Source organism: Oncorhynchus tshawytscha, linkage group LG01 (assembly GCF_018296145.1).
Source record: "Oncorhynchus tshawytscha isolate Ot180627B linkage group LG01, Otsh_v2.0, whole genome shotgun sequence".
Lineage (NCBI taxonomy): Eukaryota > Metazoa > Chordata > Actinopteri > Salmoniformes > Salmonidae > Oncorhynchus > Oncorhynchus tshawytscha.
In genome coordinates, this window is record NC_056429.1 from 10,538,684 (window position 1) to 10,558,640 (window position 19,957).

The 19,957-nt window shown below is 44.5% G+C and overlaps 1 protein-coding gene across 7 annotated transcripts in view; it reads right to left on the reverse strand.

Moving 5' to 3' along the window:
* LOC112259100 (transcription factor SOX-6) overlaps positions 1–19,957 on the reverse strand; it is a 196,849-nt gene that overhangs the window by 98,652 nt on the left and 78,240 nt on the right. For all 7 annotated transcript variants that reach the window (XM_042329731.1, XM_042329814.1, XM_042329632.1 and 4 more), the window contains one exon: positions 3,823–3,912. In XM_042329731.1, the coding sequence (XP_042185665.1) occupies positions 3,823–3,912 (90 nt within the window). The remainder of the gene's footprint in view (positions 1–3,822; positions 3,913–19,957) is intronic.

Below are 19,957 nucleotides of genomic sequence, written 5' to 3' on the forward strand. Positions count from 1 at the left end.
TTACCGTGAGACCTGCGGTTATTTGCTTGACAATCACCAGCTGACATGACCACCACAGCCCTAGGTCCGACCCGGTACTAGATGGGTGTACCTAATAAACTGTCCCCTCACTGTATGTAGACCACCTTCAATAGATGATTGATAGTCAATGAACCTCAACTGCTTCTGTATATTAGGCTGGTTCCTCCCATAAACCTTTATCAATAAAAAAAAATAAAAAACGGCACAGATTCAAACCCAAGACTGGTACACTAATGTTACCGAACACACTATTACACAGGTTTTCTCAGGCCAACGGGAGGAAAAATCTGGGAGAATATTGTAAGATGCGTCAAGACTAAAGATAACTGTGAATGAACAAATATGTTGATGGTGTTGCGTGTGATTCACAGCAAAACAGTCCTATATCTATCCATCTATCTCTCTGTGGTTAGTCCCCGTTCCATGTCGAGCATTAAGAAGTGTCGGCCGTTTGAATTGAATCACAGTGTTTTGAAGTGAGGACACAGCTGGTGGAACAGAGTGCTCTGTGTGTAAGAGAGAGTGAGTGAGAAAGGGAGAGAGAGATTGAGAGAGAGAGAGAAAGAGAGAGAGCGAGAGAGCGAGAGAGAGAGAGAGAGAGAGAGAGAGAGCGAGATGAAGAGTCAGAGAGCGAGACAAAAAGAGAGACGTAGAGAAAATGAATACGAGAGAGAGAGAGAGACAGCTCCAGCTGCTTAAGTATGAGAGTTGAAGTGAGGAGGCTCAATGTCAATCCTGTTCCAATTTGTGTTTCTGTGTATTTTTTACGTTATCTGCAGAGGAAATGCTGCCCTTTCTAAGTGGGAAATCTAAATGGCACTTTCAGAGCGCCGCTAAGAAGGAGCAGATTGATGAGGAATGAGAGGGTTGGATTCAGAAAGCTCATCAAGTGTGAATCCCAAATGGCACCCTATTCCCTATATAGTGCACTACTTTTGTCCAGGACCTATTGGGCTCTGTTCATAAGTAGTGCACAATGTAGGGAATATGGTGCCATTTGGGACGTAGTCATAATGTTATCTCCCTCAATCGAACTTTCATTCTAGCGGCTAGAGTGTTGGGGCAGTAACCAAAAAAAATCTGTCGATGTGGCCTTGATCAAGGTACATAACCCTACTTTGCTCCAGGGGCGCCATACTACCATGACTGACCCTGTAAAACAACACATTTCACTGCATCTATTCTAAAGTCTTTTTTTTCTTTTTTTACAATGCCAGGAGGATTTTCTTTAAACCAGCGCAAATTCTGTATGAAACATGTTGCGTAAGATGTTTTTAGATTCTTGGATGATTTTGCAGCAGGATATCAGTTATTAATTATCTTTTTTTATTGTTTTATCAGATATAATAAGCCTGTGCTGTTGTTACTGAGGAGGACTGAAGTATGGTGAAATTAACAGGGAAATGTTTCAAATCAAATAATTCCCATTCAGTGTGTGTATGTGTCTGTCAGTGGAGGCTGGTGGGAGGAGCTATAGGAGGACAAGCTCATTGTAATGGCTGGAATGGAATAAATGGAACAGTCAAACATTTGGTTTCCGCATGTTTGATACCATTCCATTTATTCCATTCCAGCCATTACAATGAGCTCGTCCTCCTGTAGCTCATCCCACCAGCCTCCTCTGGGGTGTGTATGTGTGTTCGTGCGTGCCCATGGTGGGTATGGGTAGGAGGTAAAGACAGTCATCTCTGAAAGTCAGCTTTCATACAATATACAGCCTCACGGCCAATCCTAAAAGCATGCATAGAACTGTATAGATGTTAACCACACTAAAACACTTGTTGATTCATCATTCAACACGCTGTGGGTCTTAATGCGTTTAAGCCTCTTAGTTTGCATGCTAATGAAGCAGTAGACCTAAGCAGTAGACTAACGGATGAGGCTTTTTCTCTCTCTCTCTATGTGTGTGTGTGTGTGTGTGTGTTTGTGTTTGTGTGTGTGAGTGTGTGTGTGTGTGTGTGTGTGTGTGTGTGTGTGTGTGTGTGTGTGTGTGTAAAAGCATAATTGATGTGATATTCAAGTGTAAACTAGATCCAGCTAAAACATGCCTGTGTGTGATTCTATGTAACCGTCCTCCACCGGTGTCTATTCACAAGCTAGTCCCAATGGGAGTTTGAATTGAATACAACACACTGAAATCAGTTAGCTTTCCTAACTACAAATTCAGATTTGCTTACTTTGCACATAAGAGCATTTACCCCACCTCATGTATAGGCTTGTCAAAGTTACTGCTTACTGTTACACGTTAGAAAGTGGACTGATTTTACATACATACATTTAATCAAAGTTATAATTTCAACCTGGACATGAAAAGAATGCTTACACAAGTGTTCAGACCCTTTACTCAGTACTTTGTTGAAGTGCCTTTGGCAGCGATTACAGCCTTGAGTTTTCTTGGGTATGACGCTACAAGCTTGTCACACCTGTATTTGGGAAGTTTCTTCCATTCTTCTCTGCAGATCTTCTCAAGCTCTGTCAGGTTGGATGGGGAGCGTCGCTGCAAAGCTATTTTCAGGTCTCTCCAGAGATGTTCGATCGGGTTCAAGTCCTGGCTCTGGCTGGGCCACTCAAGGACATTCAGAGTCTTGTCCTAAAGCCACTCCTGCGTTGTCTTGGCTTGTGTGCTTAGGGTCGTTGTCCTGTTGGAAGGTGAACCATCACCCCCAGCCTGAGATCCTGAGCTCTCTGGAGCAGGTTTTCATCAAGGATCTCTCTATACTTTGCATCATTCATCTTTCCTTCGATCCTGACTGCTCTCCCAGTCTCTGCCGCTGAAAAACATTCACACAGCATGATGATGCTGCCACCTCCATGCTTCACTGTAGGGATGTTGCCAGGTTTCCTCTAGACGTGACGCCTGGCATTCAGGCCAAAGAGTTCTATATTGGTTTCATCAGACCAGATAATCTTGTTTCTCATGGTCTGAGAGTCCATTAGGTGCCTTTTGGCAAACTCCAAGTGGGCTGTTGTGCCTTTTACTGAGGAGTGGCTTCCGTTTGGCCACTCTACCATAAAGGCCTGATTGGTGGAGTGCTGCAAAGATGGTTGTCCTCCTGGAAGGTTCTCCCATCTCCACAGAGGAATTCTAGAGCTCTGTCAGAGTGACCATTGGGTTCTTGGTCAACTCCCTGACCAAGGCCCTTCTCCCTCGATTGCTCAGTTTGGCCAGGCGGACAGCTCTAGGAAGAGTCTTGATGGTTCCAAACCTCTTCCATTTAAGAATGATGGAGGCCACTGCTTCTTTGGGGCCTTTGATGCTGCACAAACATTTTGCTACTCTTCCACCAGATCTGTGCCTCGACACAATCCTCTCTCAGAGCTCTACGGACAATTCCTTCGACCTCATGGCTTGGTTTTTGCTCTGACATGCACTGTCAACTGTGGGAACTTATATAGACAGGTGTGTGCCTTTCCAAATCATGTCCAATCAATTGAATTTACCACAGGTGGATGCCAATCAAGTTGTAGAAACATCTCAAGGATGCTCAATGGAAACAGTATGCACCTGAGCTCAATTTCGAGTCTCATAGCAAAGGGTCTGAATACTTATGTAAATAAGGTCTGTTTTAAAAATATTTAAATTAGCTAACATTTAAAATAAAATAAAACGTTTTTTGCTTCATCATTATGGGGCATTATGTGTAGATTGATGAGGATGTTTTTTATTTAATCTATTCTATAATAAGGCTGTAATGTAAAAATAATGTGGAAAAAGTCAAGGGGTCTGAATACTTTCCAAATGACTACAAGAGAGTGGGGGATACCCCATGAATAACGGCCATCTTTGATGCAAAGTCTCACCTTTGACCTCTCCTAGGAGTTTGCTGGCATTCAGTCTTTCCATCCTGTCTTTCCAGTCTTTAGACAGAAGTCTCTCCATACAGGTCGACTCTACAGGAGGAGAGAGGAGGAGAGGATCACACAAGATAGTATCCTGGTTCTGTCACTCAAGGTACATGTTATTGGCTAAGCAGAATGCGATGGAAACCACTCCACTAAATCTCTCAATGGGTCTCTTTAGATTCTCTGAATATTATGTTCAGCATTCATCTCTATGCCCCCAGTGTGTATGAGAGAGAGAGAGAGATACCGGAGACGTCAAGCAGTCAAGACGGCATTCTTCTCTTCCAGTATGGAAACCCCCCAAAGGGATTTTCTAGATAAAAAATGGTTAAGTGGACAATGGCTCATCTGTGGGACTGGATCCTAACAAAAGGACAAGTATTCATAAGCACATGGGCATTTGAATGGCTTAATTTTTTGTTTGAGAGGTCTGCGCATAGGCTATTGTGGTCATGAGGCTCTCAAAAGGCTTGAATACAACTAACTTGGAGTGTGTCCCAAATGGCACCCTATCCCCTATGTAGTGCACTACTTTTGACCAGGACCCTATGGGAATAGGGTGCCATTTGAGACACAAGTTATTCAGCCCCATTAAAGCCTAGCATGTTAACACTGGATTATGATTATAGTAAATAAGTTCATGCTGTGCGGGATCACATGGGATGAACACGAACAATGGTCAATTAAAGGGAGGCAATGGATGCGTTCCCAATGGCACCCTATTCCTTATGTAGTGCACTCCTTTTAACCAAAGTAATGCACTACTTTTAACCAAAGTAATGCACTATGTATGAGATGCAGCCCATAAGAAACAAAATGTAAATGCTTACAAAAGAGGCAAAGTTAAAAACATACTTCAAATTCCAAAAGGCCTTTCCCACCCTGTGTACTCAAAACATGGAAGTCCAATTCCTAATAACAAGATGCAATTTTGCCGTCAAAATCCCCTGTAATTTGTTGATAATTTGTCTTCTCAACCTGAAAGGACGCCTAGCTTGACATATACTGTATATATTTGGTAGACTATTTACAACCAAGGGAAGAGTGTCTTTCTCCCACTATGAGAGCTAAACATACAGTCTGTTAGGCCTCACATAAAACACAATTAGAGGGAGGATTTATAGACGCACTTAGGGAAAGAAAATACAACCTGTATCTCTACTCTACGTCTGTGCTTTGGCGCTGTACGAGGGAAACGTGGGTGTCTGTGTGTGTGGGGGGGGTTTATACGATTTATACCCCCCCACGCTGATGAACATCTGAAGAGAGAAGGAGGAAGAAGGGAGAGGAGGATGGAGAGGAGAAGAGAGGAGTAAATGAGGATGGAGAGGAGAAGAGAGGAGTAAATGAGGATGGAGAGGAGAAGAGAGGAGTAAATTAGGATGGAGAGGAGAAGAGAGGAGTAAATGAGGATGGAGAGGAGAAGAGAGGAGTAAAGGAGGATGGAGAGGAGAAGAGAGGAGTAAATGAGGATGGATAGGAGAAGAGAGGAGTAAAGGAGGATGGAGAGGAGAAGAGCGGAGTAAATGAGGATGGATAGGAGAAGAGAGGAGTAAAGGAGGATGGAGAGGAGAAGAGAGGAGTAAATGAGGATGGAGAGGAGAAGAGAGGAGTAAAGGATGATGAGATGTGTTTTACCCTAGATGGGTCTCTATCTCTCCCTCCTTTCTTAACCCTACAGAGTGAGGATCAAGTGATGTTTAGATTGGGGAATGGATAAAAATACCACACTGTCCACACCTTCCCAAAGTAGAGGAGCTATTCAGGTGATGAACGACTTGCGAACAAAGTCCAGAGAAGGGGAGAGAGGGAGAAGGGGAGCGAGAGGGATAGAGGGAGAAGGGGAGAGAGAGTGAGAGAGAGGGAGAAGAGGAGAGAGGGAGAAGGGGCGAGAGGGAGAGAGATAGAAGGGGAGAGAGAGGGGGAAGGGAGAGAAGAGGATAGAGAGGGAGAGAAAAGGAGAGAGGGAGAGAGAGAAGGGGAGAGAGGGAGAAAGGGAGAGAGAGAGGGAAAGAAAGAGGGAGAGAAGAGGAGAGGGAGGGAGAGAGAGAGGGAAAGAAAGAGGGAGAGAAGAGGAGAGGGAGGGAGAATGGGAGAGAGTGGGAGAAGGGTAAAGAGAGAGAGAGAGAGAGAGAGAGAGAGAGAGAGAGAGAGTGAGAGGGAGGGAGGGAGAGAAGGAGAGAAGGAGAAGGGGAGAGGGAGAGGGAGAGAGGGAGAGGGGAGGGAGAAGGGGAGAGGGAGAGAAGGGGAGAGAAAGGGAAGGGGAGAGAGAGGGAGAGGGGAGAGAGAGAGGGAGAAGGGGAGAGAGAGTGGGAGAAGGGGAGAGAGAGGGAGAAGGGGAGAGCGAGGGAGAACGGGAGGGCGAGGGAGGGAGCGAGAGAGAGAGAGGGAGCAAAGGAGAGAAAATGAGGGAGGGATAAGTGGAGAGATAAGTGGAGAGATAAGGGGAAGGGGAGAGATAAGGAGAAGGGGAGAGAGAGGGAAGGAGAGAGAGAGAGGGAGTAGGGGAAAATGGAATGAAGAAGGAAGAAACAGAGGGTGATGAAGAGGAAGAGAAGAAGGGAGGAGGAAGAAGAAGAGATAGGAGATGAGTGGGGGAGGTGGAAGAAAATAGGGAGGAGAAGAGGAAAAAGAGGAGGACCAGGAAGAGGAGATTGAGGTGGGAAGAAAGTCCCAAAGTGCTTCTATTTTCTCATACACACACACACACACACACACACACACACACACACACACACACACACACACACACACACAAGCAGAGCTGTCATTGTAAATCTGTTGGGCCCGCCAAGTATCAGAGATTGTGCTTGGTGTAAACAGACTTTTTATCACCTGGCTGCCTCAGCGTTGTGCCAAAAGCACGTGTTTATGGTGTTTAACAGAAACCACAGACGTGTGACGGTGTGCAGCAGGCAAGCATCAACAGTCCTGGAGGGAGGACACTGCCAGGAGCTTAGAGCCAGCCTTAACTGCCTACAGCAGCCTCCCATGAGATCACCACTTGTAGAGAGGAGAGATATCATCCTTGTCTTTCTCTTGCTCCATCTCTCACATACACACCTGGTAGCAAGCACGCAACACACAGCAAACACACACCAACAGTTGACCTAAACACTGATTTAAGGATGTGTGTGTGTGTGTGTGTGTGTGTGTGTGTGTGTGTGTGTGTGTGTGTGTGTGTGTGTGTGTGTGTGTGTGTGTGTGTGTGTGTGTGTGTGTGTGTGTGTGTGTGTGTGTGTGTGTGTGTGTGTGTGTGTGTGTGCGTGTGCATGCGTGTGCGTGTGCGTGTGTGTGTGTGTGTGTGTGTGTATGCTAAAGAGTGGATCTCTCCTTTCCTCTCTGGCCTAACTCCTGGTGTTTCTCCTTTCCTCTCTGGCCTAACTCCTGGTGTTTCTCCTTTCCTCTCTGGCCTGACTCCTGGTGTTTCTCCTTTCCTCTCTGGCCTAACTCCTGGTGTTTCTCCTTTCCTCTTGGCCTGACTCCTGGTGTTTCTCCTTTCCTCTCTGGCCTAACTCCTGGTGTTTCTCCTTTCCTCTCTGGCTAACGCCTGGTGTTTCTCCTTTCCTCTCTGGCCTAACTCCTGGTGTTTCTCCTTTCCTCTCTGGCCTGACTCCTGGTGTTTAGGCATACAGTATGTTGAGTTTTATGCTTTCACTCTGACATAAACCCTCTGTCCAGTTGTTCTCTCTCTCCCTCTCCAACTGCACTATTGGGTACTGACCCCCTCCCACCGCTAAATAAAGTATAGTGTATGTTTCTGACACCCTTCTGCAATAGAAGTGGGGCAACAGTAGCTGGAGTAGCTGGGGCAACAGTAGCTGGGCCAACAGTAGCTGGGGAAACAGTAGCTGGGCCAACAGTAGCTGGGGAAACAGTAGCTGGACCAACAGTAGCTGGACCAACAGTAGCTGGACCAACAGTAGCTGGGGCAACAGTATCTGGGGCAACAGTAGCTGGGGAAACAGTAGCTGGGCCAACAGTAGCTGGGGAAACAGTAGCTGGGCCAACAGTAGCTGGGGAAACAGTAGCTAGACCAGCAGTAGCTGGACCAACAGTAGCTGGGGCAACAGTAGCTGGACCAACAGTAGCTGGGGCAACAGTAGCTGGGGCAACAGTAGCTGTCGTTGTCATTTTATTTCTCTACTCAGTCCATTTGATGTTGTAGGGGAGGAGAGTTGATTTGGCTGGTGGATCCTGACAGCTCTCTAGTTAGGCGTCAGTGCTCTAGGCATCATGCATTAACCATGGTGAGGAAAACATGTGCGAACACACACACATGAACACATAAACAAACAAACACACACACACACAGTCGCACACACACACACACACACACACACATACACACGTGAGTAAAACAGGCCGGGTGTGTACTGTAACCAGCTAGCCATTGCAAGAGTAAAACAGGCCGGGTGTGTACTGTAACCAGCTAGCCATTACAAGAGTAAAACAGGCCGGGTGTGTACTATAGCCAGCTAGCCATTGCAAGAGTAAAACAGGCCGGGTGTGTGCTGTAACCAGCTAGCCATTACAAGAGTAAAACAGGCCGGGTGTGTACTATAGCCAGCTAGCCATTACAAGAGTAAAACAGGCCGGGTGTGTACTGTAACCAGCTAGCCATTACAAGAGTAAAACAGGCCGGGTGTGTACTGTAGCCAGCTAGCCATTACAAGAGTAAAACAGGCCGGGTGTGTACTGTAGCCAGCTAGCCATTACAAGAGTAAAACAGGCCGGGTGTGTACTGTAGCCAGCTAGCCATTACAAGATCTAAATGCTGTAAAACCATTAGAGGCCCAAGTCAGATGTGTGTTGTGTGTGTTAGCACGGTGTCCGTTACTGAGACACTATTTTCATCTGTCAGATGACACCTGCTCTGCATCTCGCTTTTGTTGGATCTAGCGGCCACGGGCTCCAGGGTGACGTTTCCCCTAGGTACAGATCTAGGATCTGCCAACCTTACCCGATCTTACCCTTAACCATTAGTGGGGTAAATGCAAAATTGACCCAAGATCAGCATCTTGGTGCAACTTACTCCTGGCCACGGTTGGACAATGCCTGCAAGCAGCTATTTTACAGAGGGTGGATGGGGGCTGGCTGAAGGGTGTTGTAGCATACTAGTCTCTCTGTACTACTGATCAACCATTGACCCGCAAGCTTCCAACTTTCTACCTCAATTTTACCAACACGTCTCCTGCACACAAGGGGCAGTAAAACTGTAGACCACTTTTATTTTAGTCACAGAAATGCATGCAAGGCCCTACCTCATCCTCCCTTCGGCAAATCTGACCACTATTCTCCTGCTTCTTGTTTACAAACAAAAGCTCAAACAGGAAGTACCAGTGATGTGCTCAATACGGAAGTGGTCTGATGAAGCAGACGCAAGGCTACAAGACTGGTACAGTCTTGCTGGTACAGACAGGGATATGTTCTGGGATTTTTTAGATAGCATTGAGGAGTTTACCACATCAGTCACGGGCTTCATCTATAACTGCACAGATGATGTCGTCCCCACAGTGACTATACGAATGTATACACACCAAAAAACATGGTTCACAGGCAATATCCATGCTGGGCCAAAGGCTAGCACTACTGCTTTCAAGGAAAGGGACACAGAGCATTGACGCTTACAAGAAAGCCTGCTATGACCTCCGACGAGGCATCAAACATGCAAAAGGACCATTTTGGAGGACGGCTCCAACGCTTGCAGACTATAACGTATTACAAAAGGAAACCCAGCCGTGCCCCGCGATGCAGAAATCCCAAAAACCTATTTTTCTTTTCATTATATTTTTTAAATTCTGCATCATTGTGAAGGGCTTGTAAGCAAGCAATTCAAGGTAAGTCTAAACCCATTGTAATTGGCGCATATGTCAAATACAATTATATTTTAAATTCAAAACCGTTGGATTGGTGTATGAAGGGAAGAGAAGAGGCCTAGAATTTTACAGAAGGGTAGAAGTGTAAAAGGGTAGACATGTAGATGTATAGAGACTCGTAGAAGGGTAGAAGTGTAGAGAAGGTTAGAGGTGTAGAAGTGTAGAGAAGGGTAGACGTGTAGAAAAGGGTAGGAGTGTAGAGAAGGGTAGACGTGTAGAAGTGTAGAGAAGGGTAGAAGTGTCACGTTCTGACCTTTTATTTCCTTTGTTTTTGTATTTATTTAGTATGGTCAGGGCGTGAGTTGGGTGGGCAGTCTGTTTGTTTTTCTATGATTTGGGTATTTCTATGTTTCGGCCTAGTATGGTTCTCAATCAGAGGCAGGTGTCATTAGTTGTCTCTGATTGAGAATCATACTTAGGTAGCCTGGGTTGCACTGTTTGTTTGTGGGTGATTGTCTATGTTGATTGCTTGTTTCAGCGCAGTTTGCATTAGCTTCACGGTTGTTATTTCGTTTATTGATTTTTGTAAAGGGTTTCAGTGTTCAGCGTTTTCTGTATTAAAATGAATGATGAACACATACCACGCCGCATTTTGGTCCTCCGATCCATCTCGCCTCTCCTCTTCAGATGAAGAGGAGGACGACCGTGACAAGAAGTCTAGAAGTGTAGAGAAGGGTAGTAGTTCAGAAGGATAGAAGTTCAGATTGATAGATGTGTAAAGAAAGGTAGAAGTGTAGAAGAGTAGAAATATAGAACAGGTCAGAGATGTAAAGGTGTTGAGAAAGGGTGGAAGTGTAGAAGTGTATAGACGGGTACAAGTTTAGAAATTTAGAAAGGTAGAAGTGTAGAAGGATAGAGAAGGGGAGAAGTGTGGAGAAGGGTACATGTTTAGAAAGGTAGAAGTGTAGAAGGATAGAGAAGGGGAGAAGTGTGGAGAAGGGTAGACATTTAGAAAGGTAGAAGTGTAGAAGGATAGAGAAGGGGAGAAGTGTGGAGAAGGGTACACGTTTAGAAAGGTAGAAGTGTAGAAGGATAGAGAAGGGGAGAAGTGTGGAGAAGGGTACACGTTTAGAAAGGTAGAAGTGTAGAAGGATAGAGAGGGGGAGAAGTGTGGAGAAGGGTACACGTTTAGAAAGGTAGAAGTGTAGAGAAGGGAAGGAGTTTAGAAGGATAGACGTGTAGAGGGTAGAAGTGTAAAAAGGTAGCACAGGGTAGAAGTGTAGAGGTCTACAAGTGTAGAGAAAGGTAGAAAAGTGTAGAAGGGTAGAAAAGGGTATGAGTGTAGATGTGTAGAATTATAGAGAAGGGTGTAGAAAATGGTAGAAGTATAGAGAATGGTAGAAGGGTAGACTTTCAGAAGGATAGAAGTCTAGAAGTCTAGAATTGTAGAGAAGGGTAGAAGTGTAGAAAAAGGCAAAAGTGTGGGAGTGCAGAAAGGTCAAAGTGTAGAGAAGTGTATAAGGGTAGACATGTATAAGGGTAGAAGTATATAAGAGGGTAGAAGTGTAGAGAAGGGTAGAAGTATATACGAGGGTAGAAGTGTAGAGAAGGGTAGAAGTGTAAAAGGGTAGAAGTGTAGAGAAGGGTAGAGAAGGGTAGAAGTGTAAAAGGGTAGAAGTGTAGAGAAGGGTAGAGAAGGGTAGAAGTGTAAAAGGGTAGAAGTGTAGAGAAGGGTAGAAGTATATAAGAGGGTAGAAGTGTAGAAAAGAGTATACCTATAGAGAAGGGTAGACATTTAGAAGGTTAGACGTGTAGAAGGGTAGAAGTGTAGAGAAGGGTAGAAGTGTAGAGAAGGGTAGAAGTGTAGGGAACAGAAGGGTAGAAGTGTAGAGAAGGGTAGAAGTGTAGGGAAGGGTAGAAGTGTAGAAGGGTAGAAGTGTAGAGAAGGGTAGAAGTGTAGGGAACAGAAGGGTAGAAGTGTAGAGAAGGGTAGAAGTGTAGGGAACAGAAGGGTAGAAGTATAGAGAAGGGTAGAAGTGTAGGGAACAGAAGGGTAGAAGTGTAGAGAAGGGTAGAAGTGTAGGGAACAGAAGGGTAGAAGTATAGAGAAGGGTAGAAGTGTAGGGAACAGAAGGGTAGAAGTGTAGAGAAGGGTAGAATTGTAGGGAACAGAAGGGTAGAAGTGTAGGGAACAGAAGGGTAGAAGTGTAGAGAAGGGTAGAAGTGTAGGGAACAGAAGGGTAGAAGTGTAGGGAACAGAAGGGTAGAAGTGTAGGGAACAGAAGGGAAGACTTAGAGGGAAATGGGAAAAAATGGTTGCTGTGCTACATTGGCAGTTGCAGATAGAAACGTATTGTATAGAGCTGACATTAGTCCTTAGTCTACGTGACATAGGCATATCAGTTATAATACTGTACAGTACATTACTCTATGAATGTTCTGTAACTTTGAATCCCACTGAACGAACATCATCCTTTTCTGCGTAGACCTCAGTTAAGTGTTACAGTCATGGGGTCCGTTGTACTGTAGCACAATTAAGTACAAAGAAACTTAACACTAAGCTTTAAACCGTGGGTTTCGATTCACTCTCGACTTGCTTATTTCACCTGACATCTCCCAATGCAAATACAGACAGTACAATTCAAGGAAAGAGAACGTCTCATCGTCATCATTCAGAATAGATCACATCTCCGCACCCCTTCAATATGGGTCCTTTAGCTTCCGTTTCCACTTTAGTTGTGATTTGAGGAAACCCTATAGAGTCTCGCCACCCCCAATGCCATGTGAGGCAGAGATACAATAGAAGTCTTGTTGTGGGAGGCCATAGGGTAACAGGGATTTGGGGTGGTGGTGGTTCAGTTCACAGGTGGTAACAGGGTGTTGGGGTGGGTGGTTGGGTTCACAGGCGGTAGGAGAGGTGGGGGGGTTCAACAACTGAGTGCAGCACAGTGTTACTGACGTTAACACGTACAAATAGGAGCCCACCAGAACAGCACAGAGAGAGAATAGCCCACCAGAACAGAACAGCACAGAGAGAGAATAGCCCACCAGAACAGAACAGCACAGAGAGAGAATAGCCCACCAGAACAGAACAGCACAGAGAGAGAATAGCCCACCTGAACAGAACAGCACAGAGAGAGAATAGCCCACCTGAACAGAACAGCACAGAGAGAGAATAGCCCACCAGAACAGCACAGAGAGAGAATAGCCCACCAGAACATAACAGCACAGAGAGAGAATAGCCCACCAGAACAGAACAGCACAGAGAGAGAATAGCCCACCAGAACAGCACAGAGAGAGAATAGCCCACCTGAACAGAACAGCACAGAGAGAGAATAGCCCACCAGAACAGCACAGAGAGAGAATAGCCCACCTGAACAGAACAGCACAGAGAGAGAATAGCCCACCAGAACAGCACAGAGAGAGAATAGCCCACCAGAACATAACAGCACAGAGAGAGAATAGCCCACCAGAACATAACAGCACAGAGAGAGAATAGCCCACCAGAAAATAACAGCACAGAGAGAGAATAGCCCACCTGAACATAACAGCACAGAGAGAGAATAGCCCACCAGAACAGAACAGCACAGAGAGACAATAGCCCCCCAGAACAGAACAGAGAGAAAAGCCCACCAGTACAGCACAGAGAGACAATAGCCCCCAGAACAGAGACAATAGCCCCCAGAACAGAGACAATAGCCCACCAGAACAGAGACAATAGCCCACCAGAACAGAGACAATAGCCCCCAGTACAGCACAGAGAGACAATAGCCCCCAGAACAGAGACAACAGAGAGACAATAGCCCACCGGAACAGAGACAATAGCCCACCAGTACAGCACAGAGAGACAATAGCCCCCAGAACAGAGACAATAGCCCACCAGAACAGAGACAATAGCCCACCAATACAGCACAGAGAGACAATAGCCCACCAGTACAGCACAGAGAGACAATAGCCCACCAGTACAGCACAGAGAGAGAATAGCCCCCAGAACAGAGAGAGAATAGCCCCAGAACAGAACAGAGAGACAATAGCCCCCAGAACAGAACAGAGAGACAATAGCCCCCAGAACAGAACAGAGAGACAATAGCCCACCAGAACAGAACAGAGAGACAATAGCCCACCAGAACAGAACAGAGAGACAATAGCCCGCCTGAACAGCACAAAGAGATAATAGCCCCCTAGAACAGAACAGAGGGAATAGACCCCAGAACAGAATAGAGAGAATAGACCCCCAGAACAGAACAGAGAGAATAGCCCCCAGAACAGCACAGAGAGAGAATAGACTCGAGAACAGAACAGAGAGAATAGCCCCCAGAACAGAACAGAGAGAGAATAGCACCCTAGAACAGAACAGAGAGAATAGCCCCCAGAACAGAACAGAGAGAATAGCCCCCAGAACAGAACAGAGAGAGAATAGCCCCCAGAACAGAACAGAGAGAATAGCCCCCAGAACAGAACAGAGAGAGAATAGCCCCCAGAACAGAACAGAGAGAATAGACCCCAGAACAGAACAGAGAGAATAGACCCCAGAACAGAACAGAGAGAATAGACCCCAGAACAGAACAGAGAGAATAGCCCCCAGAACAGAACAGAGAGAATAGACCCCAGAACAGAACAGAGAGAATAGCCCCCAGAACAGAACAGAGAGAATAGCCCCCAGAACAGAACAGAGAGAATAGACCCCAGAACAGAACAGAGAGAATAGACCCCAGAACAGAACAGAGAGAATAGACCCCAGAACAGAACAGAGAGAATAGACCCCAGAACAGAACAGAGAGAATAGACCCCAGAACAGAACAGAGAGAATAGCCCCCAGAACAGAACAGAGAGAATAGCCCCCAGAACAGAACAGAGAGAATAGCCCCCAGAACAGAACAGAGAGAATAGCCCCCCAGAACAGAACAGCACACAAGCAGCTGGCTTGTTCTGTAATCTGTAAGTGGATCATCAAACCCTCTCACAGCTACTGTCACAGTCTCCTGCTTTCAAAACTACATTTGAACCACTTACATTGTGTATTTTACACCACACACTGGGGCCTGCTACTCTTTTAAATCACGGCTACAAAATGTATTGGGTAAATAAACATTAACATTTGTTTGAATAGAGAAAAACATGTTTGGTGTATTTGAGGGAGTTGTGATCTAGTCTAACTGGTACTGCAGGGAGGTGTGTTCATGTGTGTGGACTAAAGGGGATATGGAAGAGATAACCATATACTCATTTGGCCAACTGCCAAGCCATGGAATAGGCTACTGGGCATCCCATGTGGCTTGATGTAATTAAGGCCCTCTGTCACAAATCATTACAGCAGAGATCCCTATTCATGACAGGGGAAGACAGGGAACCAGACCACAAGACCACCAAACAGAGAGGTGGAGGAGGCTGGGGGATGTTCAGTCACACTTGTAAAATACACACACTCAAATGTACACACACACACACACACACACACACACACACACACACACACACACACACACACACACACACACACACACACACACACACACACACACACACAATCACTCAAGCAGCCAGTCCTATAGGGAAGGGCAAACAGACTGGCAATGCCAGGCCTCGATTCAAATAGTCAGTTTAATTATCCTCTAGGCTTAACCCTATTCTTATCTGTACCATGTTGACCACTGTACCTCTACCCACAGTACCACTACTATCACCTCCCTGCACCCAGTAAAGGCCGACACACACAAACACACATGTACGCTCACACAAGCACGTTAACATACGAGCGCACACACAAAAGTCCCTTACCGAGTAGAATGGGATATGTCACATACTGTGGGTTCCACAAAGGCAGAGTGTGATTACATCATGACATTTAAACAAATCACCTCAGAAAGGTAGGCTAACTGCGAAAGTTGGTCCCCTCCAAAATGACTCCAGCATCCAAAAAGTGTACTGTGGCCTCGTGCCATTAGATGAATGGAAAGAGACAACTGTTACAAAACACCAAGAAGTTTTGGCGATTGTCATTGGGTCTACAAATCAAATCAAACGTTATTTGTCACATGTGCCGAGTACAACAAGTGTAGACCTTACCGTGAAATACTGAATACAACAAGTGTAGACCTTACCGTGAAATACTGAATACAACAAGTGTAGACCTTACCGTGAAATACTGAATACAACAAGTGTAGACCTTACCGTGAAATACTGAATACAACAAGTGTAGACCTTACCGTGAAATGCTGAATACAACAAGTGTAGACCTTACCGTGAAATACTGAATACAACAAGTGTAGACCTTACCGTGAAATACTGAATACAACAAGTGTAGACCTTACCGTGAAATGCTAAATACAACAAGTGTAGACCTTACTGTGAAATACTTACTTACAAGCCCTTAACCAACAGTGCAGTTCAAGAAGAGTTAAGAAAATATTTACCAAATAAACTAAAGTAAAAAATTATAAAAAGTAACACAATAACATAACAATAACGAGGCTATATACAGGGGGTACCGGTACGAAGTCAATGTGTGGGGGTACAGATTAGAGGTCATTTGTACATGTAGGTAGGGGTGAAATGACAATGCATAGATAATAAACAGTGAGTAGCAGCAGTGTACAAAACAAATGGAGGAGGGGGGGTCAATGTAAATAGTCCGGTGGCCCTTTGATTAGTTGTTCATCAGTCTTATGGCTTGGGGGTAGAAGCTGTTAAGGAGACTTCTGTTTCTAGACTTGGTGCTCCGGTGCCACTTGCCGTGCAGTAGCAGAGAAAACAGTCTATGACTTCGGTGACTGGAGTCTCTGACAATTTTATGGGCTTTCCTCTGACAGTGCCTATTATATAGGTCCTGGATGGCAGGAAGCTTGGCCCCAGTGATCTACTGAGTCCTATGACCTATCCTCTGCATCGCCTTACGGTCAGATGCCGAGCAGTTGTCATACCAGGCAGTGATGCAACCCGTCAGGATGCTCTCGATGATGCAGCTGTAGAACTTTTTGAGGATCTGGGGACCCATGCCAAATCTTTTCAGTCTCCTGAGGGGGAAAAGGTTTTGTTGTGCCCTCTTCACGGCTGTCTTGGTGTATTTGGACCATGATAGATCATTGGTGATGTTGACACCAATGAACTTGAAACTCTCGACCCGCTCCACTCTTGAAACCTAAAATAATTGATGCGTCTTGCTGACAAAATGACTTTTTTTTGTAGAAAGTAACATTGGGACACCTAAATTAAAAAGGGGGTGAGATACGGGACGGTCCCGGGATGACAAGTGCAGACAGATGGATGGATGTTTTATTAAACCATGACACAGAGGAGGGGGTGTTCGTTTAATTTGAAATCAGCTTTTATTTTAACATTTACCACTGTAGCAGTACAAACTGCATTTAAAAAGAGAGAATAGTTAGATAGCATTATTTAGAGACCACCACCAAGTTTGACTTTGTTGCATTTAGGGGGGACTCATGTCTCTAATTTGCACTCTGCACAAAGGACTATTGTACACTGACACATACCCTCTGGATTACCCATCCCCCTTACGGTTAGGCTGTGTCACAAATAGCGCCATATTCTCAATATTGTGCACCACTTTTGAACCAGAGGCCTATGGACCCTGGTCAAAAGTAGTGCACTACATAGGGAATAGGGTGCCATTTGAGATTCAGACTCAGCGTGTAACCGACATGACCTGCTACACTCATAATGTACTTTAAAGGAATCCTTAGCACCTAAACGGGGATTTGGTTAGACGGAATGCTAAATTACTCAAATGTGAATGTAAAATGCAGAAGCACGCCTCTTTTAAGAGAGGTATTTCCAATTACACTGAAAAACACAAAGTGCCTTCAGAAAGTATTCACACACCCTGATATTTTCAAAATTGTGTTGTTTTACAAAGTGGGATTAAAATGGATTCAATTGTAATTTTTTGTTGTTAACGTCTGCACAAAATACTCTGGAATGTCAAAAGTGGAAGACCAATGATAACACTCATAGATTTTGATTAGATAAGTATTTAACCCCCTGAGTCAATATATGCTAAAATAACCTTTGGCAGCGATGACAACTGTGAGTCTTTCTGGTCCAGTTCTGAATTGTGCAACAGTTGCCCATTATTCTTTTCAAAATTCTTCAAGCTCTGTCAAATTGGTTGTTGATCACAGCTAGACAACCATTTTTAGGTCTTGACATAGATTTTCAAGCAGATTTAAGTCAAAACTAACTCGGTCACTCAGGAACATTGACTGTCTTCCTGTCAAGCAACTCCAGTGCAGATTTGTCCTTGTGTTAAAGGTTATTGTTCTGCTGAAAGGTGAATTTATCTCCTAGTGTCTGGTGCAAAGCAGTCTAAACCAGGTTTGCCTGTGCTTAGCTCCATTCAGTTCCTTTTTTATCCTAAAAAACATCCCAGTCCTTAACGATTACAAGCATACCCATAACATGATGCAGCCACCACTATGCTTGAAAATAATGGAGAGTGGTACACAGTAATGTGTTGTATTGGATTTGACCGAAACATAACACTTTGTATTCAGGACAAAAATATCATTGCTTTGCCATGTTTTTTTCAGTATTACTTTAGTGTCTTGTTGCAACCAGGATGCATGTTTTGTAATATTTTTATTCTGTACAGGCTTCCTTCTTCTCCCTCTGTCAATAATGTTAGTATTGTAAAGTACCTACAATGTTGTTGATCCATCCTCAGTTTTCTACTATCACAGCCATTCAACTCTGGAAAACCTCCCTGGTCTTTGTGGTTGAATCTGTGTTTGAAATTCACCTTACAGATAATTGTATGTGTGGGGTATAGAGGTGAGGTAGTCATTCAAAAATAATATTAAACCCTATTATTGCACACAGAGTGAGTCCATGCAATTTATTATGTGACTTGTTAAATTAGATTGGGTATGTCATTTTAGGCAAAAATTGAGAAAACGGGACCAATCCTTAAGCAAATTGTTTAGTCCTGAACGTATTTAGGCTTACCATAACAAAAGAGTTTATTAATTATTGACAAGACATTTCAGCTGCAGATTTTTTATTAATATGTAGAATGTTATGGGTTATTATGGGTTATTATGGGCTATTATGGGTTATTATGGGTTATTATGGGGTATTGTGGGTTATTATGGGTTATTATGGGTTATTGTGTGTAGGCCAGTGACAAAACATCTGAAACGTAATCTATTTTAAATTCAGGCTGTAACACCACACAATGTGGAAAACGTTAAGGGGTGTGAATACTTTCTGAAGGCTCTGTATGCCAAATGGCACCCTATTCCCTGTATAGTACACTACTTTGATGAGGGTGGAATACGGCTCTGGTCAAAAGTAGTGCACTAGATAGGGAATAGGGTGCCATTTGGGACGTAACCTTGGACTGCAGGCAGAGCTAGCCTTGGCTAAACTAGCTGTGGATGTATGAGAGGTTGCTGGACAACACAAGCAAAACCATGGCAGGGGCTAGTGCTAGTCTTATACCACTAGTGGTGCACTACTGTATTTAGCCTACTCTGCACTTCACTCTCTTCTGTGTGTTTGACGGTTAAGATACACTATTTCTCCACAACTACATGTCAAAATGAATAAATCATTTAGCCTCTAGCCGAAAACGATCTGGTGTGAATCGGTTGTGTTCCATGTCAACAGTCAAACCAGTTGTTGGGAGATGCCGTGTAAAGGTTCTGACCAAAACAGAGGTGAACATTGCCAATGAGAGCCCATACTACCATTGCATGTGTGTGACTGTGTCAGTCAGAATTTTAGCAAAACATGAGAGATCTATATTGCTATATCGCTATATCTGAGAGATGCATGTGTCAACCCCCATAACTCTGCATGTCATCAACTAAAGGCTGCATGAACCCCCGTTCTCATGTCTGAAACTGACAGGCTTTGAAGGGACTTGAACCCGCATTGCGTGAAATGATTTAGTTATTTTTATAGAACAATTATTTTCTACACATTTTTTTTTACTGAAATATAGTTTATTCAAATCATTTATAGTGATAAGGCTAACCCAAGACAAACTAGGACTCGTTCCTGTGTTACTAAAATAATTTATTGTAGTATAAGGAGTGACTATACTTTTAGTCAGTAGCTGAGCTGCTACAGAGCCACACTGGGGTCAGAAAGGTTTTTAATTCACTACAGTAAGTCAGACTAGGCAGGGTCTAAGCGTAAAAAGAAAGATCAAGTGCTTGCCAGGCGCCAGAGCTGCTCTGGGCACATTAGATGGCTGACAAAATTGGCACAGGGGCACTGTGCTGATGCCAGGGCCACTGGAGGCTGTGGCT